At 43.1% G+C, this 24,561-nt stretch overlaps 1 protein-coding gene across 1 annotated transcript; it reads right to left on the reverse strand.

The window, feature by feature from the left end:
• On the reverse strand, nt 1-24,272 carry LOC129815161 (putative beta-lactamase-like 1). Its single transcript, XM_055868635.1, has 8 exons — nt 24,059-24,272; nt 15,437-15,515; nt 13,480-13,630; nt 9,462-9,568; nt 8,503-8,660; nt 3,284-3,531; nt 2,307-2,412; nt 1-2,054 (listed from the first exon to the last, which is right to left on the reverse strand). The coding sequence occupies exons 2-8, from the start codon at nt 15,497-15,499 to the stop codon at nt 1,076-1,078; spliced, it is 1,812 nt and encodes a 603-aa protein (XP_055724610.1). The 5' UTR covers nt 15,500-15,515; nt 24,059-24,272; the 3' UTR covers nt 1-1,075.
• Between the last annotated feature and the right edge of the window lie 289 nt (nt 24,273-24,561).

A 24,561-nucleotide genomic window follows, 5' to 3' on the forward strand; every position in this document is an offset into this window, starting at 1 on the left:
TTTAAAAATCAGACTTTATTTTTGTTTGGCATGAACATATCTTATGGGTTTTTTGTAGGTCAAAAATGATCAGGCGATTCATTGATAACAAATACAAATATATCCATGTTTTGCTGCAGTAGAAACATACATTGCACATCTTTTGATTAATCAAAATGAAATTCACAGGGCAAGAAAACATGAACTTCCACATACAAATGAAAGTGTTACAATTGAATTGTGTTGATTGATTCCCGCATGCCATATTTCCATGCAGTCTTTTCTTACAAATGCAATGTAAGGATAGAACAAGCTGATAAAGGTAAGGTAACAATGTGCAGAACATAGGAAAAACTCAATAGATGGGATAGCTGACAACATCCCGAAAACGATGTGCGCGCTTCCATGGGACAGAAGACAGCATGTTGTTGTCATTCTGGATGGCCAGATTGCTAGAAAGAATGACAAGAAACTACCATGTGGGGCTTGTTTCAGCTCATGTCATCTTGTTATTGATACCATTACTTGTTTTGAGGTGTTCGGACTGATGTCATGTCAATGCTAATATGGCTAGAATTTGCTAGCTAGCTCACCAACAACTGTAACAATGTATTTGAGAGACAACAAGTTCTCATTGTGAAAATGTATTTATGTTTTCAAGAGACTAAATATAGTTTACATGTTGTCAACAATCCAAGCCAAACCAGTCTATTTTGCCCCATGGTTGCACGCGCATCGGTTTTGTTGCCAAACAACCAACCCCTCTATTACTGTGTCACAATACAATAAATGTGTACAGTATAATATGTTTAAGGTCAGGTTACCAACTGTATAAAAATGATGAATATGTACAATGCCATTATTTGACATGGAAATCAAAGAAAACATTATGTACAAGAGTTGACAACAATTGGTAAATTAAACACCTTTTTGTCTAGCTGTGTACCTTCTTTGGCAATGCATCATGTTATTGTCCACTCACTGTCCTCCAGCAATGTGCTCTTTCAATATAGAATATCACTATTAAATATAGGCTACAGACCCAAACAGGACCTTCATCCTGCACATTCATGGCCTTTCCAATGTATGAGTTCAGTTAGTTCGAGAAAGTCGGCCTATGGGCTATCCTGACCACATTGTACGTATTCAGTCCTGGTGCATCGAAGCCAGGGGACAGACCTCGCTTGTCGAACACATAAAAGTTAAAGAGCTGCCCGTCTTGGGCCTCAAGGGAGACAGACGCGGTGCTGACCCGCAAGACACAAGGGTACTCTTTCTCAAACACCACCCTGAACACCCTGTCCACCAGGTAGTTCAGCTTTATTGTCCTATATCTCTCTGGGATCAGGTCCTCAATCTGGGGACCAAACTGCTGCATGATCAGAACACCGTCTGCCCCAGCTTTGATCTCATAGAAGGTGATGTTTCCGTAGGTGAAGAAGCCTATGTAAGGGTCTGGATTAGGGGGAGGGATGAGGATCTTCTTGGACTCCCGGAAAGCCCTCTCCATGGCGGGTATTATATGGCTGTAAGCCTTGGCCAACACATCCTGGTTCTGAGGTCTGGTGCCAGCCATCAGCACTACCAGGCCCAGCTTGAGCCTGGGCACCAGTGAGAAGGTGGCTGAGTAGCCGTCTAGGTCTCCGTCTTTACGCACCACCTCGTAGCCCAACTGCTCATTCACCTCCCATGGTGTGCCGGTGCGGTTGGCAAAGTAGTCCTTATCACAGCGGAACAGAGGGGTCAGCATGATTTTCAGGGTGTCAGGCTCCAGGAGCTTGCGATGGTAGGCACCCAGCAGCATCATAGCCAGCTTGGCAAGGTCAGCGGCAGTGGAGAACATCTGGCCTGAGGGGCGGTACCAACCCAGGTCGTACAGAGGGGCTGGCTGGCCACTGGAGTAGACGCCCACAGCCATCTGGCTGTGGATCCCTGGGGTGATGTCGAAGCCTGTATCCTCCATCCCCAGCCGGTCGAGGATGTTATCATTGATCCAGCGCTGGTAGTCCATGCCCACCACCTTCTCAGCCATGACGTGGGCCAATAAGGAGAAGGCTAGGTTACTGTAGTGGCATCTGCAAAGCACAGAGCAGCAGAGTGGGAAGTCATTATGATAGGGCAGACTGCAGGGTTAATACAGCCCACAGGAGTGATGGAATTAAACACCTGAGTCGTCTATTTACATCCAAATGAGTGTAGCAAATATGCTCCATTATATTACACACGCAAATATTTACTGAATTTTAAATGGCACAAGGACATGCACAACATTTTAATTACTATATTGCTCTTCTGATATCGAACGATGGGAATGACTAAGGTCTTACTTGGTGCCAGGGTCTGCAACGAGGACATCGTCTTGCAACAGATTCACTGCAGCCTGTGTTTTCCCCTTCCATAGCAGGTTAGTGGCTCTAAGTCTTCTGGGTAGACCTACAGTTAACAAAACACAACATCTTTAGTATTTACGAATAAAGAAAGCAATACATTAATTTAGCTAGTATGACAAATAAAGCTCACAACAATTTCAATTAATTTGAACTAAAATGAGGTCCTCAACTGTTATTCCAGCATGTCGTCTGCAGTGTATGTCACTGGTCATTTAATTTAATGTACAGCTCAGAAATCCATCAGTATCAAAGTCTAGTCAGAAACATCAAATACTCTCCTCAATAAATTATTGAGTTCAACCTTCATGCCTCAATGATCAAAGTGCAAACCTAATCAAATCAAACCTATGTTTCAAAGGAAGGTATTGTAGGGTGCCATATTGAAGTAACAGGCTTGGATTTTGTGGTGTAATATGCTAATAAAAAGACAAGACATACAATTCTGTAGAAGGTGTATGTCACTGGCACATTGGCCTGTATATTTGTGTAGATGTGTACCAAGGTTTTTGTCAATTCAGAGCGTCGCCCATCATATAGGGGGAACTCATCGTCCCTCAGCACTCACAGGATCTATTTCTGATGATAAGCAGATGCAGTGACAATCTGAACAGTTTCTGTAACGTCAGAGGTGTTTACCACCTTAGAAGGCAATCTGGAAACCTGCTTAGAGGTTTAAGGGCTCTGACTAGAGATTGCAGTATGGTGGCAAATAAATTAAATCAATGAATAAGATCATCAATATTACATTATAGAGGCCATTTTGGTCATAATAGCATGAACGTTTAACACTGCAGCTGAGCACATAAGGCACAAAACAGGGATTCCCTCACAGTCGTGTAAAGGGTCGGCATGACCTGGTTTCCAATCCCTGGCGTGATGGGAGGGTGGGGGGGAGGGTGAGGTCCGTATCTCACCTGAGAGCTGGCTGGCCATCCTTCGCAGGGTGACAGAGGAGGAGCGGATCTGAACCTCTCCACTGTCCAGAAAGATCAGACCGTCTGTCACGTACTTGAGCTCAGAGTCCCGTGACTTGCCCAGAGGGTTTTTAATGGTGAAGTTCTCCACATATTTCTCAAGTGGGTCGTCCAGAGAGGCAATCTTCCCATCCTCCCACAGCCTGTACAGCATCAGCGTTGGGAAGATCTTTGAAAGGCTGGCAATCCTGTAGGGCAGGAATCAAACAGGTGTTATTCACTACTGTAAATACCCCGATGCCTGCAAATTTTAAAAAAAGAATTCATTACAACAACAAAAAATGGCGAGCATGCACAAATGAGTACTATTCTTCCTTTCAGAGGATTAACTTACTGTAAATTTCTTTCAGTTTCACATGCACTCTCTAAAGCTTTCTACACTCAGGCTTTTGACCTCACAATGTTTTCTCTGCCTCATACCGCAGACATTCTTGCAACAGCATGATTTTTAACTCCATTAACACACTGAGGGGTTTGAAGTTTAAAATGACATCATCATACTACAGAATATGTCTATTCAAGGACCATGCTGACAACACTCAAGACAGGGCTGGAGAGAATCTGGAGCCAATGTTGATGAAGACATAATGAATAATAAATAGCCCATACATAGTTCAAGACATAAAGTTGGTCAGTATTCAATCAAAGGCGCATGGCCGACAAGAGAATTGCAGTCAACTTTTAAAGGTAATTTACGCTTAATCCGCTTAATTTATCGTGAATGCAATCTCCACAAACATACCACAAGTCTGAAGAAAAAAAATACAACAGTGCTGCCAAGGCAGCAACTACTCTACCTGGGCTCCAGAAGAATTAAGGCAGTTATAAAAAATTGTAAACATTACAATACATTCACAACATATTAAGTGTGTGCCCTGTGATGACCCTCCCACTCTGTCTGCCGAATTCTTTCTCTTTGCTCTTGTTTCCTTAATAGGATGTTGTGGGCGGAGCTGGGAGGGTCGTCAGCGAAATGGGACACACCTGAGTTCAGGTGTGTCCCAGGACAAATACACCTCTTCCCTATTCATTGAGGAGAATCTCTCCATGAAGGCACAGATTTTGGTTGTGGCATTTTTTGTGGCTGTTTGCGTTTGTTTGCTTTTGTTTGCGTTTGCACCTTTCAACACTTCTCATTATCACATCTATACACGCAACCACTCACTGACACTACTGATTACTGCCTACACACACCATTGTTAATTATATTTCATTTACTTTAGTTAATAAATATATTTTGTTATTCCTTATCTCCACTTTGTCTCCCTTTTTGTTACACACTTTGAGCCGGTTCATGACAGCCCTCAGGCCCCTACTCTAATATCACATATCTACAACACAGAATCCATGTGTACGTGTGTGTATAGTGCGTATGTTATCGTGTGTATGAATGCATGTGTCTGTGCCCATGTTTGTGTTGCTTCACAGTCCCCGCCGTTCCATAAGGTGTATTTTTATTTGTTTTTTAAATCTAATTTCACTGCTTGCATGAGTTACTTGATGTGGAATGTAGCCATGTAGTCATGGCTCTATGTAGTACTGTGCGCCTCCCATAGTCTATTCTGGACTTGAGGACTGCGAAAAGACCTCTGGTGGCATGTCTTGTGGGGTATGCATGGGTGTCCGAGCTGTGTGCCAGTAGTTCAATCAGACAGCTCGGTGCATTCAACATGTCAATATCTCTCAGAAATACAAGTAGTGATGAAGTCAATCTTGCCTCAACTTTGAGCCAGGAGAGATTGACATGCATATTATTAATGTTAGCTCTCCTTGAAAATCCAAGGGCCAGCTGTAATGCCCTGTTCTGAGCCAATTGCAATTTTCCTAAGTCCCTCTTTGTGGCACCTGACCACACGACTGAACATTAGTCCAGGTGCGACAAAACTAGGGCCTGTAGGACCTGCCTTGTTGATAGTGCTGTTAAGAATGCAGAGCAGAGCTTTATTATGGACAAACTTCTCCCCAACCTAGCTACTGTTGTGTCAATATGTTTTGACCATGAAGGTTTACAATCCAGGGTTATGCCAAGCAGTTTAGTCTCCTCAACTTGCTCAATTTTCACATTATTCATTACAAGATGTAGTTAAGGTTTAGGGTTTAGTGAATGTTTTGTCCCAAATACAATGCTTTTAGTTTTGAAATATTTCGGACTAACTTATTCCTTGCCCACATTCTGAAACTAACGGCAGCTCTTTGTTAAGTGTTGCAGCTCTTTCAGTCACTGTGGTAGCTGACGTGTATAGTGTTAAGTCATCTTCATACATAGACACACTGATTTTACTCAAAGCCAGTAAGGGGCCTAGACAGCTGCCTTGGTGAATTCCTTAGTCTACCTGGATTTTGTTGGCGAGGCTTCCATTAAAGAACACCCCCTGTATTCTGTTAGCCAGGTAACTCTTTATCCACAATATAGCAGGGTGTGTAAAGCCATAACACTTAGGTTTTTCCGGCAAAAGACTATGATCAAAATGTCAAAAGTCACAATGAAGTCTAACAAAACAGCCCCGACAATCTTTTTTTAATCAATTTCACTCAGCCAATCATCAGTCATTTGTGTAAGTATTGTGCTTCTTGAATGTCCTTCCCTATAAGCGTGTTGAAAGTCTGTCAATTGGTTTACTGTAAAATAACAATTTGAAAAGGCATGATTTGGATGGGCACACACTTGTCTACAGTATATAAGGTCGCACAGTTGACAGTGCATGTCGGAGAAAAAACCACGCCCTGAGGTCGAAGGAATTGTCCGTAGAGCTCCGAGACAGGATTGTGTTGAAGCACAGATCTAGAGAAGGTTACCAAAACATGTGAAGGTCCCCAAGATCAGTCGCCTCTATCATTCATAAATGGAAGAAGTTTTGAACCACCAAGACTCTTCCTAAAGCTGGCCGCCCACCCAAACTGAGCAATTCGGGGAGAAGGGCTTTGGTCGGGGAGTTGACCAAGAAACCGATGGTCACTCTGACAGAGCTCCAGAGTTCCTCTATGGAGATAGGAGAACCTTCCAGAAGGACAACCATCTCAGCAGCACTCCACCAATCAGGCCTTTATGCTAAAGTGGCCAAACGGAAGCCACTCCTCAGTAAAAGACACATGTCAGCCCGCTTGGAGTTTGCTAAAAGTTACCTAAAGGACTCTCAGACCATGAGAAACAAGATTATCTTGTCTGACGAAACCAAGATTGAACTCTTAGGCCTGAATGCCAAGCGTCACATCTGTAGGAAACCGGGCACCACCGGTGAAGCATGGTGGTTACAGCATCAAGCTATGGGGATGTTTTCAGTGGTAGGGACTGGGAGACTAGTCAGGATTGAGGGAAAGATGAACGGTGCAAAATAAAGAGAGATCCTTAATGAAAACCTGCTCCAGCGCTCTCAAGACCTGACTGGGGCTAAGGTTCTACTTCCAACAGGACAACAACCCTAAGCACACAGCCAAGACAATGCCGGAGTGGCTTCGGGACAAGTCTCTGAATGTCCTTGAGTGACCCAGCCAGAGCCCAGACTTGAACCCGATCAAACCTCTCTGGAGAGACCTGAAAATAGCTGTACAGCAACGCTCCCCATTCAACCTGACAGAGCTCGAGAGGATCTGCAGAGAAGAATGGGAGAAATTCCCCAAATACAGGTGTGTCAAAATTAAAGTTAGACTCACCGAGATGACATTGCATGCACAAAGAAAACACATACTGTAGGCTGTTTACATAGGCATCCCAATTCAAATATTTGACAAATTATTTGCATATCTGATACATATATGATCTTTGCTATTGTGCAAACAGCAAAAAATACACATGGAATCTGATATTTTGACTTCTGATTTATACAACAGCCATATAAAGTGTTTCTTTTGGCACATGACCTGCCGTTACCATGACAACCACCTCAAAAGTTAAAGGATCAGTAACAAGAAATGAGCATTGCATCTGTGCTACTTCAGAGGCTACATCAGTGTGTGTCACGTCCTGACCATAGAGAGCTTTTTATTCTCCATTTTGGTTAGGTCGGGGTGTGACTAGGGTGGGTCATCTAGGGGATTATGTTTCTATGCTGGCCAGGTATAGTTCCCAATCAGAGGCAGCTGTTTGTCGTTGTCTCTGATTTGGGATCATATTTAGGCAGCAATTTCCCCTTTGTGCTTTGTGGGATCTTGACTATGTATAGTTGCCTGTGAGCATTATTGTAGCTTCACGTTTCGTTTTTGTTCGTTTATTGTTTTGTTTTGCTTTGAGGTTCACATAGCAATAAAGATCTGGAACCCAGATCACGCTGCGCTTTGGTCCAGTTATTCTAACGATCGTGACAGTGTGATTGCTTAAATCTGATTTGGGTTACATCTAAAACTGAGTGTGGACAGTCAGAAAAAAAGATGGGATTTAGAAAGAAAATCAGATTTGGGTTCTTACGGTGGCTGTGTAAACAGCCTTAGTGGGTCAATGTCCGCAACAACTAAAATCGTTGAAGCACGAGGCCAAGCGTCTCTTCAGTTTTGGTCCCAAAGCTATAGTTTAAAAAAAATAAGTTTTTTTAAAGTACCACATTGTAGCAGCGTGACACGCACCCGTTCACATGCACAGGTACTCTGTGTGACTGTGTGAGAGCGAAGTCTTACATCGCGCTCATTTAAATATCTCCGGGGCTGTTCCTTGCAGCGTCATCTCACTGAGTCTATCTTTAAGTAAAGCCCTAAAGCAAAGTCACATGACTTTAACAGCTCTCATTTCACTCAGTAATGATCACTCTAACTGGAAGCTGTGCATCAGTGAATATAGACTCCTGTTGGTCAGTGTTGACAACTGTACTCTGAAGCCAGAATACCTGTTACAGCTTTTTGGTACATGACAGTGCATTGTAGTGGCTAACTGTGTCAGAGGCTAATTGCTGTGTGACATCAATGCCTCTATCATGTGCAGCAAGAAAGCTGTGACTGATAGGATATTCACATGCTCAGAGCACGTAGTACGTCATACAATATAATAGTGCTATGATTGCAAGCTAATGCAATCGGTCAACGGAATTACACACATGTCCCCGAATTAAGAAATTAATATGAAAGGGCTAAGGGTGCTTATAATTAATGACCATGACACCAAAATGAACAGACCTGTCTTGGTCATCCCCCTGGAAGACCCAAAGAGTCCTGAGATCTCTGCTGCTCCTTACCTATAGATGGTGTATTCATTGGGTGGAGCTGAGAGTGGGTCACTTCCGTTCCTCTTGCCAAAGTTACCAGTCCACAGAACGGTGTCATTGAAAATCACAATGGCCGACAAAGAGGGAAGACTAGCAGGGTTGATACTCTGGCGCAGCAGTATGTCCACCTGAGTGAGAACATACCACTTATGAGCATTTATATCGACTAATATATCTGTAAACACTACAAAACAGAAATTCTTACTGAGAAACAAATTGATTCACAGACTCTCCCTCAAGGTTGTACTGTAGTTTCAGTAAACAAGACCTTCAAAAGTTACCCTGGGTCTTGAAGACTTTAAGGCACAAAAATAGACTGCTTCCTATTGATTTGTTGTGATGGAGGTGCATTTACTGCCAAGGCTTGGCAGATGCTGAATGAACTGACATTATTCTTAACTGTCACAGGTAATAGGCAGATGGAATACAATGGACAATGGACACTGTCAGAATGACAATCTACCTTATAGATTATGTCTCTCTGTTTTTATGAGGGCCAAAGCAGTAATGTCTTAATGTATGCAGGGATATTCGGTTCTGTATAAAAGATACAAGGAGTTCCAATGTGTTTTTGTCATTCTGAGGACATTGTTAATAGGATTCCAATGGGAATTTCAACACTCATCCATAACAGACCGCTGCTTGTATGGATATGTGCTGGGACTGGTAGGACTGCTCTCCTCTCTGTTTTGTAGAATGCCCTTCACTGTCTGAGTTATATTAATGCAGGAACGGGTCACGTCCAACTCAGAGGCTTCTTTATCAAAAATACTTTTTATCAAACATATTTCTCTGCATGGTAATACAATCCCTCTGGGGGAGCGTGTCTAGGCAATTGTTATAAAGCATTATCACTAACACATGTTCCCTGTTCTTAGTTGGACATGAGCAGAATGTGCATAGTCTGAATGACCCAAGGGAGCACTTACCTTTTCTAGTGCCTCTTTCAGGGTAGGGATAGGGTGTTCCAGGGGGAGAGGCTCAGGGAAGCGTGGGCACATCCGTTCTGATTTGGCATTGCCTCCCATGCCTTCATCTGGCAGAGAGACAGAGAGAGATATAGGAAGAAGGGGAAAGAAGTTGGGCGTTTATTGAAATTCACACTTGATGTTGGTGGAGTAATATGTATGTCATGACAAGGAGACGAACAAAATGTGCCATAATGGACTTCCACAGGACTTCATTAATCAACTGAGTTCCCATGTCTGTAGGCTACCACAAAGGAGCCAATTTGCACACAAACACATAGTCATAAAGGTGATTAATTCCGGACGCACTGTGAATTTCGAAGGAGCAGTTAACGGACACTTTCATTTACACAGGATTAGATCTAGCCTTTATAGCTCCTAGAGTTACTATAGTCAACAGGCCCATAGGCCTACAGTATGTTAATGAATTCAGATCCAGTACTAGATCATACAGCCATGGTGTGCTACTGAAAGAGTAAACGTGTAAGAAGCAGCACTTCAGTAAAGAATGCAACTGAAGCCTAGGGGTAAAGATGACCGCTACATTTGGGAAATAAAACCATTCACTACACTTTATATTTCTCTGTAAGTTCTCTATAATATTACTTTCTCAAATAGCTGCCACAGAAACTTTTAGCAAAGAAGAAGTTAAGGGGAAAGTACAGTAGTATCTCTCACTGTCATCAGAAATAGGCGGACAATCTAAAAACACCTTTAGCACTACAGTAGGTTGCTTCACTGTGAGCACTGTAGTGGGAAATTATTTGATTCATGATTTCCTGTGTTTGATTTTGTTATCTACTGTAACGTTGATTATGAATGATATGCAATACAAATTATTATACAAGCGAAGAGATTTACATTTACATTTATTAAGTCATTTAGCAGACGCTCTTATCCAGAGCGACTTACAAATTGGTGCATTCACCTTATGACAAACACTCTGCATCTCTGCAGAGTGTGACAAACACTCAGCATATGACAAACAAACACTCACCTTATGACAAACACTCAGCATCTCTGACAATGGAATGCCATTGTCAGAGATGCTGACAATGGCATTCCATTGTTTGGAGAAACCTGAGTTAACCATATTTTTTAAATATCACGTTTAAACCCCATGTTAACATAGTACTAATGACATGTTTGGTCAAGTAATTTTCTCATGTTAGTCTACAATTACCTGTTGTAACTGACTACTGATGATCATTTTACTTCTTAAACAGACCTTTGGCCTGTTTAAGTGCTGATGTTACAGTTGAAGTCGGAAGTTTACATACACCTTAGCCAAATACATTTAAACTCAGTTTTTCACAATTCCTGACATTTAATCCTAGTAAACATTCCCTGTCTTAGGTAAGTGAGGATCACCACTTTATTTTAAGAACGTGAAATGTCAGAATAATAGTAGAGAGAATTTGTTATTTCAGCTTTTATTTCTTTCATCACATTCCTAGTGGGTCAGAAGTTTACATACACTCAATTAGTATTTGGTGCCATTGCCTTTAAATTGTTTAACTTGGGTCAAATGTTTTGGGTAGCCTTCCACAAGCTTCCCACTATAAGTTGGGTGAATTTTGGCCCATTCCTCCTGACAGAGCTGGTATAACTGAATCAGGTTTGTAGGCCTCCTTGCTCGCACACACTTTTTCAGTTCTGCCCACACATTTTCTATAGGATTGAGGTCAGGGCTTTGTGATGGCCACTCCAATACCTTGACTTTGTTGTCCCTAAGCCATTTTGCCACAACTTTGGAAGTATGCTTAGGGTCATTGTCCATTTGGAAGGCCCATTTATGACCAAGCTTTAACTTCCTGACTGATGTCTTGAGATGTTGCTTCAATATATCCACATAATTTTCCTCCCTCATGATGCCATCTATTTTGTGAAGTGCACCAGTCCCTCTTGTAGCAAAGCACCCCCAAAACATGATGCCGCCACCCCCGTGCTTTGAGCATGGGATGATGTTCTTCAGATTGCAAGCCTCCCCCTTTTTAATCCAAACATAACGATGGTCATTATGGGCAAACAGTTCTATTTTTGTTTCATCAGACCAGAGAACATTTCTCCAAAAAGTACGATCTTTGTCCCCATGTGCAGTTGCACACCGCAATCTGGCTTTTTTATGGCAGTTTTGGAACAGTGGCTTCTTCCTTGCTGAGCGGCCTATCAGGTTATGTCGATATAGGACTTGTTTTACTGTGGATATAGATACTTTTGTTCCCTCCAGCATCTTCACAGGGTCCTTTGCTGTTGTTTTGGGATTGATTTGCACTTTTCGCACCAAAGTACGTTCAGCTCTAGGAGACAGAACGCGTCTCCTTCCTGAGCGGTATGACGGCTGTGTTTATACTTGTGTACTATTGTTTGTACAGATGAACGTGGTACCTTCAGGTGTTTGGAATTGCTCTCAAGGATGAACCAGATTTGTGGAGGTCTACAATTTTTTTTCTGAGGTCTTGGCTGATTTCTTTTGATGTTCCCATGATGTCAAGCAAAGAGGCACTGAGTTTGAAGGTAGGCCTTGAAATACATCCACAGGTACATCTCCAATTGACTCAAATTATGTCAATTAGCCTATCAGAAGCTTCTAAAGCCATGACATAGTTTTCGGGAATTTTCCAAGCTGTTTAAAGGCACAGTCAACTTAGTGTATGTACACTTCTGACCCACTGGAATTGTGATACAGTGAATTATAAGTGAAATAATCTGTCTGTAAACAATTTTTGGAAAAATTACTTGTGTCATGCAAAAAGTAATGTCCTAACCGACTTGCCAAAACTATAGTTTGTTAACAAGACATTTGTGGAGTGGTTGAAAAACGAGTTTTAATAACGCCAACCTAAGTGTATGTGTGTAAACTTCCGACTTCAACTGTATACTGTCTTGTAAACTCTGCAGACAGTGGCTAAGCCTGCTGTCTGAGTTGGAGTCTTTAAGAAGATTTAGTGACCTTGTTGACAGAACAGTTGTCTGCTGATAGTGGAGGCCAGTTAGACATTTTCTTTGCTCTAATGCTGGATATTGTATCTCTGTTGCAACTTGTATTAACCCAGAATGATTTTGATTGACTTCATCCACAACTGCTCTTCTCTTTTATTCACCTGAAAATCCACATTTCAAGCACTGTCTGTCTAATCCATTGACCACCCATAGAAACCAGCTAATAGGATTTCACAATCACACCTCAGACAACTGGAATGACTTGCTTGGAAGCACTTCAATGTATCCTCATGTGGCTTCCAGGCAAATAAATCCATTCTGAAGGGAGAACTGCCATGTGTTGGAACTTTTCTCTATTTCCCAAAAACAAATGGACTTTCTAACTAATTTCTAGAGGCTTCTTTGTGTGCAAAATCTCAGATTGTATGTGTCAACGTTAATGCAGAGGAAGCAGGAGCTACATACTGTAATCTTGGTTAACCCAGAACTAAAGTGTCAGGTAATTGGTCAGCTGCTCAATTAAGTTTTGGATCCATGCGTGTTAATAGAAGAGATGATGAGATGCTAGAAAGATGAGCAGAACCGTAACAAGGAGCTCCACCATCTTTCTTTGCAAGTTATGGGTGAAATGTCCCCTCCCTTTCCGAAATTTGAACGATGCTAATGCCTGCCAAATCATGTCTAAATAACCAGTGACAAAAAACCCAAACACCGGAATTTCTGCTGCTTTCATCCTACACATCCCATTCCTTCCCGACAGATTCTATGGTACCAGTTATGTTTATGTAGATCTGTCCAAGAGAGATTACATGTAAAGATACTGTAACCACTAATATAATCATAAGCTTTGAGTAATCTTTACCCATTTACCTCAGACACAATGTAACAAAATCACAAGAGATTGACAGGCTGAAATGTTTAGAGTGAATTGATGCTGTTTGCTGCATAATATGTTGAATTGCTTGCTCCTGACATTATTTTCAGTTTGGTACTAATGTTTTCACGGACAAGGTTGAATGCAGGGAGTGAGCCTTACCTGGCAGTAACTTTGGCAGCTGGTACTGCCAGAGGAAACATCCTGTCATGACCAGGGAGAGCAACAGGAAGAACACCATGCCCAACTGAGTCCATTTCACCTTCATCTTCTTGGTCTTGGTGAGCCCCTCAATAGCAGCAGCAGGTGCAGGCTGAAACATGCACGCCCACGCACACATACACGTGTGTTGGCGCGCACACACACACACACACACACACACACACACACACACACACACACACACACGGTTAGCAATGGGCTTTCAGAATGCGAAGAGATCAACAAGAACGAGGGATTTCACCATGTGGCATATGTCATTTTAGAACATTAGTGAGCTAACTTGCTGAATTACAGTACGTACAGTACTTAGATAATAATCACAATCAAGACTACTTACCACTTGACAAGGATGCATTAAGGGCAGGCAGAAGATAATAAAAAACTCTCTCTCTCTCACTGACTAAGCATCTGAACAATCCACTCAGCGCCATGGACCACCAACTCTCAAATTCCAATAGTGGTTGATGTTCTTCCCTGAAGGTTTCACTGTACAGGGTTATGGCACAGACATGGCTTCCCGTTCTTACATTTCCTCACTGGCCGTGCCATAATCCTGGCCATCAGCACTCCTCTGACAATTAAATTTCCTCTCTGACAACCACGGGCCTCTGACATCATAATCCCCAGATTTACTCCATTAAAGCCCATCTGAGCGGGAGGGGAAATCTTAATCTCTAATCCCCCACGAATCAATTCACTTCAGTCCAGTTTCTGCCACTGCTGGGACCTACCGAGTAGTCCCGGCTGAAAAACATAGCGTCTACTCAACCCTTACAGGGGGAGGGTATGTTTGCCTCATGAGGCACATTAGCGGGGAACATGAGTTGACAAGGGAAATCACATGGGCACACCGAGTTAGAGCAGTCCAGCGGACTAATATGTTAAGAGAAGAACACTGACTGAGACATCTTAGAAAGGAATACAACTTCACTCTCTCTATTCCATAGCTAACAGTCACACAAAATACACACTGTACACATAGGCTGCATCCTGTAAAGTACAACTATGTATAGTGTATGGGTGTATGTTCCTTGGCTATGATTCATTCATTGATTCATTGATCTATTTGTGTGACTCAGGCCTAAGGTCATTGTTTCAGGTGTCAGTGGGCAGATCGTGGGCCTGAGTCTTCTCGGGGTGGACTAGGAGTTCCTAGGGTTACTGTCATGCTTGGCTGCAGGGAGAGGTAACCACCAATATAAATAAACTAAATACAGACACCAAGCTCTAGTAAAGACTGTTTGCATTAGATTTAGCTCAATAATCAATAAATGAATGAATGTTGTTGTAATCAATTAGGAATGGTTGTATTTTTTTACATTTCTTTATTATTTTAACATTTTTTTAATGTTTAAACAGGGATTGGCTGTTTTCATTAAATAGATAATTGTGTTTCGATTAAACAGGGGATGGGCTTTCCAAACAGAGTAGCTAAGCAGAAATCAAGGATTTCAAGCACCTCTCAAGGTTCAGAAAAAAGTAGAATTTATATAATACCCAACATCAAAATCCTGTCTTACTCAGCAATTGCCATCTCTCATAGATAGGACTTTCATCACATTTTCAGTGAATCATTCAACCTTTCTAAATTCACCTAGAATGATGGCTGTTTTGTTAGCTGTGGAAGGCTGTGAATTATTGTAGGCCCGGTAATGTATTCTGATATACATAGGACTAATGATGCTACAGAAAGAGATAATGTGTGAAAGTAAGCTGGAGTTGATCCTGATTGCATAACCAGTTGATGGCTGTGGAACACACAGCTGTCCCGTTTGAACGGAGTCGGGAGATGTGGTGAGTAAGCGGCACAGAATCAGATAAGCTCCAGCGCAGACACACAAATGACCTGCAGTCTCCCACTAAGGACGTGTGTGTAGTGTTGTATATAAGCCTTTACCTGCTGTGGCTGAACTCCATCCAAAGATGTCTCTCTCAGCACTTTGCTGCCTGTCTTCCCCATTACTCATGAGCACATTCTGAAACATGAAAAGATGTCTACATCAAACAGGAATTTCTTTGCAGTTTTAGCAGAGAGCTATACTGAAAAGACATCACTATAGCTTTAATACCTGTATGATAGAAGTATATTAATAAGATCATTTGTATAAATAATTCAAGACATCCAATAAAAAACACTTGCAGGTAGTCAATGTCAATCTGAGCTGATGAAATATCAAACAAATTGATTAACACATCAAATAAGATAGTAAGGCAGGCCTTATCTAAATGAACTATGAAGCCATCTCGTCTAGACTTCCTCTTTTTTCTGAAAGTGTGAAGAGTGCAGGTGTGCAGTCTGGCACAAGAAGATTAAAATTAAAGCTGACTAAGTCACTCCTTGTAACGGCTGTCCTCCTCTTCTTCATCCGAAGAGGAGCAGGGATTGAACCAAGGCGCAGCGAGGTATGATGACATGATTTATTTAAGACACGACAAAACAACAAACACGACGTAGACAGAAAACGAACTATACTTGAATCAACTACAAAACAAATAAACAATGAAAACAGACCTGGACACGAACTTACATATAACGTGAAGAACGCACGAACAGGTACTCGACTACAAACAAACGCTACAGTCCCGTGTGGCACGAACATACATACTGACACAGGAGACAATCACCCACAAACAAACAGTGAGAACGCCCTACCTAAATATGACTCTTAATTAGAGGAAAACGCAAACCACCTGCCTCTAATCAAGAGCCATACCAGGTAACCCAAAACCAACATAGAAACAGATAACATAGACTGCCCACCCAAAACTAACGCCCTGACCAATTACACATACAAAAACAACATAAAACTGGTCAGGACCGTTACATAACCCCCCCCTCAAGGTGCGAACTCCGGGCGCACCAGCACAAAGTCCAGGGGAGGGTCTGGGTGGGCAGGTGACCACGGTGGTGGCTCCGGCTCTGGACGCTGTCCCCACACCACCATAGTCACTCCCCGTTTTTGTCTTCCCCTCCCAATGCCCACCCTAAAACTCACATCCCCTAAATAAACATCCAGCACCAGGAGAAGGGGCAGCACCGGGACAAAGGGCAGCACCGGGACAAGGGGCAGCACCGGGACAAGGGGCAGCACCGGGACAAGGGGCAGCACCGGGACAAGGGACAGCACCGGGACAAGGGACAGCACCGGGACAAGGGGCAGCACCGGGACAAGGGGCAGCACCGGGACAAGGGGCAGCACCGGGATAAGGGGCAGCACCGGGACAAGGGGCAGCACCGGGACAAGGGGCAGCACCGGGACAAAGGGCAGCACCGGGACAAGGGGCAACACCGGGACAAGGGGCAGGTCCCGGCTGATAAACTCTGGCAGATCCTGGCTGAGGGACTCTGGCAGGTCTATGCAGGCTGACGGCTCTCGACGCTCATGGCAGGCTGACGGCTCTCGACGCTCATGGCAGGCTGACGGCTCTCGACGCTCATGGCAGGCTGATGGCTCTCGACGCTCATGGCAGGCTGACGGCTCTCGACGCTCATGGCAGGCTGACGGCTCTCGACGCTCATGGCAGGCTGACGGCTCTCGACGCTCATGGCAGGCTGACGGCTCTCGACGCTCATGGCGCTCTGACGGCTCTGGCTGCTCATGGCTCTCTGACGGCTCTGGCTGCTCATGGCTCTCTGACGGCTCTGGCTGCTCATGGCTCTCTGACGGCTCTGGCTGCTCATGGCTCTCTGACGGCTCTGGCTGCTCATGGCTCTCTGACGGCTCTGGCAGATCCTGTCTGGTTGGCGGCTCTGGCAGATCCTGTCTGGTTGGCGGCTCTGGCAGATCCTGTCTGGTTTGCGGCTCTGGCAGATCCTGTCTGGTTTGCGGCTCTGGCAGATCCTGTCTGGTTTGCGGCTCTGGCAGATCCTGTCTGGCGGGCGGCTCTGGCAGATCCTGTCTGGCGGGCGGCTCTAGCGGCTCCTGTCTGGCAGACGGCTCTAGCGGCTCCTGTCTGGCGGATGGCTCTGTAGGCTCATGGCAGACGGGCGGCTTTGCAGGCTCATGGCAGACGGGCGGCTTTGCAGGCTCCTGGCAGACGGATGGCTCAGACGGCGCTGGGGAGACGGATGGCTCAGATGGCGCTGGGGAGACGGATGGCTCAGATGGCGCTGGGGAGACGGATGGCTCAGATGGCGCTGGGGAGACGGATGGCTCTGGCCGGATACGGCGCACTGTAGACCTGGTGCGTGGTGCCGGAACTGGAGGCACCGTGCTAATGATAAGCACCTTCCTACTAGTGCGGGGAGCAGGGACAGGGCACACTGTATTCTCAAAGCCCACTCTATAACTGATGCATGGTACCGGCACTGGTGACGCCGGGCTGAGGACAAGCACATCAGGATTAGTAGGGGGAGAAGATACAGTGTGTACAGGGCTCTGAAGACGCACTGGTAGCTTAGTGCGTGGGGCCGGAACTGGAGGCACCGGGCTAGATACACGCACTACAGGGAGAGTGCGTGGAGGAGGAACAGGGCTCAGGATACGCACTGGTAGCCTAGTGCGTAGTGTAGACACTGTAGGTACTAGGCTGGGGCGGGGAGGTGGCGCCGGAAATACCGGACCGTGGAGGCGTACTGGCACTCTTGAGCATTGAACCCGCCCAACCTTACCTGGTTGAATGCTCCCGGTCGCCCGACCAGTGCGGGGAGGTGGAATAACCCGCACCGGCCTATGTAGGCGAACCGGAGAAACCATGCATAAGGCCGGTGCCATGTATGCCGGCCCGAGGAGACGCACTGGAGACCAGACGCGTTGAGCCGGCCTCATGACACCTGGCTCAATACTCAATCTAGCCCTACCAGTGCGGGGAGGTGGAATAACCCGCACTGGGCTATGCACTCGTACAGGAGACACCGTGCGCTCTACTGCGTAACACGGCGCCTGCCCGTACTCCCGCTCTCCACGGTAAGCCTGGGAAGTGGGCGCAGGTCTCCTACCTGCCCTTGGCCCACTACCTCCTAGCCCCCCCCCAAGAAATCTTTGGGAATTACTTACGGGCTTTTTGGGCTTCCGTGCCAGACGCGTTCCCTCATAGCTCCGGTTCCTCTCCCCGGTAGCCTCTGCTCTCCTCAGTGCCTCCACCTGTTCCCATGGGAGGCGATCCCTACCAGCCAGGATCTCCTCCCAAGTGTAGCAACCCTTTCCGTCCAATACATCGTCCCATGTCCATTGCTCCTTTCTCTCCTGTCCCTTACTCCGTTTAGTTTTCCCTTGCCGCTTGGTCTTAGCGTGGTGGGTGATTCTGTAACGGCTGTCCTCCTCTTCTTCATCCGAAGAGGAGCAGGGATTGAACCAAGGCGCAGCGAGGTATGATGACATGATTTATTTAAGACACGACAAAACAACAAACACGACGTAGACAGAAAACGAACTATACTTGAATCAACTACAAAACAAATAAACAATGAAAACAGACCTGGACACGAACTTACATATAACGTGAAGAACGCACGAACAGGTACTCGACTACAAACAAACGCTACAGTCCCGTGTGGCACGAACATACATACTGACACAGGAGACAATCACCCACAAACAAACAGTGAGAACGCCCTACCTAAATATGACTCTTAATTAGAGGAAAACGCAAACCACCTGCCTCTAATCAAGAGCCATACCAGGTAACCCAAAACCAACATAGAAACAGATAACATAGACTGCCCACCCAAAACTAACGCCCTGACCAATTACACATACAAAAACAACATAAAACTGGTCAGGACCGTTACACTCCTGTCATTACATCAAGCTGTCAAGCATACAGAAAGAACCAAACTGGTTTCTCAGCATAGAACAGCTCCCAGGTGCTACCATAGATAAACACCCCTGTTGTTACTAATGCAATTCACAGGTTTACTGATGACGCCATAGGCCGACCCCTACTTCATCTATTTCCTCTTATGGCCTTGGATTGTCTTCTTAATGAAGCCATTGAGACCATTAATCTGAGATAAAGCTGGTAAATTGCATGCTTGAGTGTGTTGGGGTAGGTTCCTTGTTCCTTGTCAATCATTTGCTTATTGGTGAAATCAGTTGTCAGACAATATCTTTAAGTAAATCAATCATTCATTTCTTAATGTAATTGCAGACAGAAGTTGACAACGGGAACATAGCACGCATGTTTTCGAGTAAGTTCTACAAAATAGGAAAGGGTCCAAGTTGCTTTAACATGCTTGCAGTCAACCCCTAGTGATGTAACTGCCTTCGTCAACACCTTATGCTCGTGACACCAAGCCCATGCATATACAGTTATACAAACTTGCAGGAGAGACAATAGTTCCAGTGTTTTCTAAGGGCTCCGCAGTAATTTTCCACTCCAAGTTGCTTTATAGTGGTATGTCTGACTTGTCTCTTATCTCTTTCATTCCCCTTCAGGGTTCTGTGTCTATGAATCTCTTTTAGCCTTGAGGTGCTTTCTCACAGACACCCTGTTTTGACTGCAATATCTCACACATCTCTCAGACCGTTTCTTATAAGAAGCAGAGACTAGAAAAGAACTGTGGAACAATAATAAACCTTATAATGCATATATATATTGCTAATCTGTAGTCCAGGACCCTATACATGTAGTGGGGGAGGGGTCTTATAGCCCTTCCCCTTCTATTAATAAAACATAAGCATAATCAATTATTATAATACATCAATCATTTGGTGCAGCCCCTAACATGACCCCAAGGTGAACCCCATCAAGTGCTATCCAGCAGCACTTTTCTTTTCAAGATAATATTTTAAAGTGGAACTCAGGGCTCACAAGAATTCAACAACGTTATGACTTTGAGGTACAAGACAAATTATATAATATAGCTTCATGTATTTGGTGATTGCGTGATATTGTGATTGTGTGTGAGACAAAACTATGTTTTTCCAATGCTGGATACGGACAGTTCGAGATTCTTAATTAATTGCGATACAAGCTTTTGTACTTTAATATTTGTTCAAACCTGTAAATGATGTTGACCTGTTAAAGATGCATGGTCTTCAAATGTTACAAAAGGTTCCTTGCTGTTTGCCTAACACATCAACAACGTTGAGGTGGGCTGGGGTGATTCACATTGGAATAGATTAGGTTACATGCGCAAACAAAGGGCTTTTGGTACATCTTGTGCTTGCCAATAAAACACACAGCCTACTGCACGAAACAGTTGAAATCTTTTACATATTGACTTGTCTCCAATTCCTGTTGATCCTGTTGATCCAAATCCCGTTGATGACCAATATTGGTTTACTTATGCTGTCCAGGCATTGCTAGAAATGTTTTCCCCTATAATATGTCCAATCATTTATCCCTTAGATGTTCTACTTCAGCCACTCAGACCATATCCAAAGGAATAACTTCTTGCAGATCTGGTTTAGTTATACATTAGTTGCATAATGTTTATGCAGTTATCATGCAGGCAGGTTTGGCAGCAGCCAGGTTACAGTATATGATGTCATATTGATGTAACATCAACAACATCATGCTTTCAACAATTAAAACATTTTTTTCAAGAACAAATTCAGATTTAAAAGTAACATTTCAGATACTGTCGTTTATTTGACTGACGTCATTCACAGATCATGCTTTGCATTCAAAGTGAATAAAACTGAGTAAAGCACTGCTCACTGAGAGGCTTAGACCTTTCCTACAAGAAAATATGATGAACTGGACATCTCACGTAATCTTATTCATGCTCTTGAAAAGATGAACCCATTATGGAGCACATGCAGAAGCCATGTGAAAGGATGTTTACAATGGAATGCCACGCATTTTCTCTCCTGCTGCCAAGTGTTTTGATCTACCCACTAATAATAACTATGAATTCATACTTTAGTGACGTCAGTGATGTCTTATTAACAATCTATAGCTGAGCCACTGACTAGCTAGTGTAACATTTCAGATTTGTGATGGCAAAAGGAGGTTGTATGGCGTGTTCTACTTCTGTAAACACTTTTGATAATTATTAATCTACTCACATACTTCTTTTAATATTTTTTGATTGGTTTGGGATTTGCATTTTCTCCTGTAAAAATATATCTGACAATCCACATAAAATTGCTTGAAATGTTGTACACCTGTCAATATGCTCACTTGGCAAACATGAGTACACCAGAATCCAAAATGTACATTGTTTTATTCAGACTGGCTATCTGATGTACTTTAATTCAAATGTTTATCTAAATGTATTCACGTCTGTGTGCACTTGCATAGAATGCAATGGAAATGCTCAAGACAGTATAATGATAATCTCTAACAATTGTTGAGCAATAGTTTACTGTGAATTATGATGCTCTATTGAATTATTAACTACTAAGAACAACTGCACTGACTTAAATGCTCTGTACAGTGTTTATTTTTTCAGTATTTGTTTAAGATTTAAAATAATGTTCCAGTTGTAGAGGGCTACATCATATTTAGTACCAGTCAAAGGTTTGGACACACCTACTCATTCAAGTTTTAATTTTATACATTGTAAAGTAATAGTGAAGACATCAAAACTATAAAATAACACATATGTCATCATGTAGTAACCAAAAAAGTGTTAAACAAATACATGATTATATACAGTACCAGTCAAAAGTTTGGACAGACTCATTCTAGTGTTTTTCTTTATTTTTACTATTTTCTACATTGTATAATAATAGTAAAGACATCAAAACTAAGAAATAACACATATGGAATCATGTAGTAACCAAAAAAGTGTTAAACAAATGAAAGTATATGTTATATTTGAGATTCTTCAAAGTAGCCACCCTTTGCTTTGATGACAGCTTTGCACACTCTTGGCATTCTCTCAACCAACGTCATAAGGTAGTCACCTGGAATGAATTTTAATTAACAGGTGTGCCTTGTTAATTTGTTGAATTTCTTTCCTTCTTAATGTGTTTGAACCAATCAGTAGTGTTGTGACAAGGTAGGGGGGTATACAGAAGAGTGCCATATTTGGTTAAAGACCAAGTCCATATTATGGCAAGAACAGCTCAAATAAGCAAAGAGAAACGACAGTCCATCAATACTTTAAGACATGAAGGTCAGTCAATTCGGAAAATGTCAAGAATTTTGAAAGTTTCTTCAAGTGCAGCTGCAAAAACCATCAAGTCCTATGATGAAACTTGCTCTCATGAGGACCGCCACAGGAAAGGAAGACCCAGAGTTACTTCTGCTGCAGAGGATACGTTCATTAGAATTAACTGCACCTGAGATTGCAGCCCAAATAAATGCTTCACAGAGTTCAAGTAACAGACACATCTCAACATCAACTGTTCAGAGGAGACTGCGTGAATCAGGCCTTCATGGTCGAATTGCTGCAAAGAAACCGCTACTAAAGAACAACAATAAGAAGAAGAGACTTGCTTGGGCCAAGAAACACGAGCAATGGGCATTAGACCGGTTGAAATCTGTCCTTTGGTCTGATGAGTCCAATTTGAGATTTTCCTTCCAACCGCCGTGTCTTTTGAAGAGGCAGAGTAGGTGAACATATGATATTCTCATGTGTGGTTCCCACCGTGAAGCATGGAGGAGGAGTTGTGATGGTGTGGGGGTGCTTTGCTGCTGACACTGTCTGTGATTTATTTAGAATTCAAGGCACACTTAACCAGCATGGCTACCACAGCATTCTGCAGCGATTCACCATCCCATCTGGTTTGTGCTTAGTTGGACTAGCATTTGTTTTTCAACAAGACAATGATCCAAAACACACCTGGCTGTGTAAGGGGTATTTACATTTACATTTACATTTAAGTCATTTAGCAGACGCTCTTATCCAGAGCGACTTACAAATTGGAAAGTTCATACATATTCATCCTGGTCCCCCCGTGGGAATTGAACCCTGGTCCCCCCGTGGGAATTGAACCCACAACCCTGGCGTTGCAAGCGCCATGCTCTACCAACTGAGCCACACGGGACCACGTGTTTGACCAAGGAGAGTGATGGAGTACTGCATCAGATGACCTGGCCTCCACAATCACCCGACCTCAACCCAATTGAGATAGTTTGGGATGAGTTGAACCGCTGAATGAAGGAAAAGCAGCCAAAAAGTTCTCAGCATATGTGGGAACTCCTTCAAGACTGTTGGAAAAGCATTCCTCATGAAGCTGCTTGAGAGAATGCCAAGAGCGTGCAAAGCTGTCATCAAGGCAGAGGGTGGCTACTTTTAAGAATCTCAAATCTAAAATATATTTAGATTTGTTTAAAACTTTTTTTGGTTACTACATGACTCCATATGTGTTATTTCATAGATTTGATGTCTACAAAGTAGAAAATAGTAAAAATAGAGAAAAACCCTTGAATGAGTAGGTATGTCCCAACTTTTGACTGGTACTAGATATAATCATGTATATAATTTATGAAACATAACATGATATGTATTGCAAAAATATTCATCAACCACATTCAATAAATGTACATTTTGTAAAATAGCATAGATTTTTCTAGATTATTAAATATAACCAACCATAGCTCTTTTTGCCAAACAACCTTAGATAAAGTGGTTATTCTTGTCCATAAAACATCGGAACCCATCCATTTTCCATAAACTTACCACAAATCTTGATTCTGGGTAGTAGTTCTTGCCCCTCTTTTACCAGAATGGAAATGTACAATATCCTGTGCTGTTGCTCTGTGTGTGTTTGGAAGATCACTGCAGCATCCTGACAGATGTTGGTATCATGGCCATGGCTAAATCCAACTTGTATCAAAACCAGGATCCTGGATTATCTGCCACTGCCATCAGCGACATCTGCCAGGAAAATGGGTGCCCCTGTAGTAGGAGAATGTGTGGGAGAGTTAGTGTGTGAGTGATTGTGCATGTGCTGTTTGTTTGTTGGTGTATGTCTGTGTCAATAAGTAAGTAATTAAATTAGTTTAAGTGTGTTTTCGATGGCAGAAAAGTCCACCAAATAAAGGGACAATTTCAATTCAAATCAAATTTGATTGGTCACATACACATGTTTAGCAGATGTTATTGCGGGTGTAGTGAAATGCTTGTGTTTCTAGCTCCAACAGTGCAGTATTATCTAACAAGTAATATCTAACAATTTCACA

Source organism: Salvelinus fontinalis, chromosome 18 (genome assembly GCF_029448725.1).
Source record: "Salvelinus fontinalis isolate EN_2023a chromosome 18, ASM2944872v1, whole genome shotgun sequence".
Lineage (NCBI taxonomy): Eukaryota > Metazoa > Chordata > Actinopteri > Salmoniformes > Salmonidae > Salvelinus > Salvelinus fontinalis.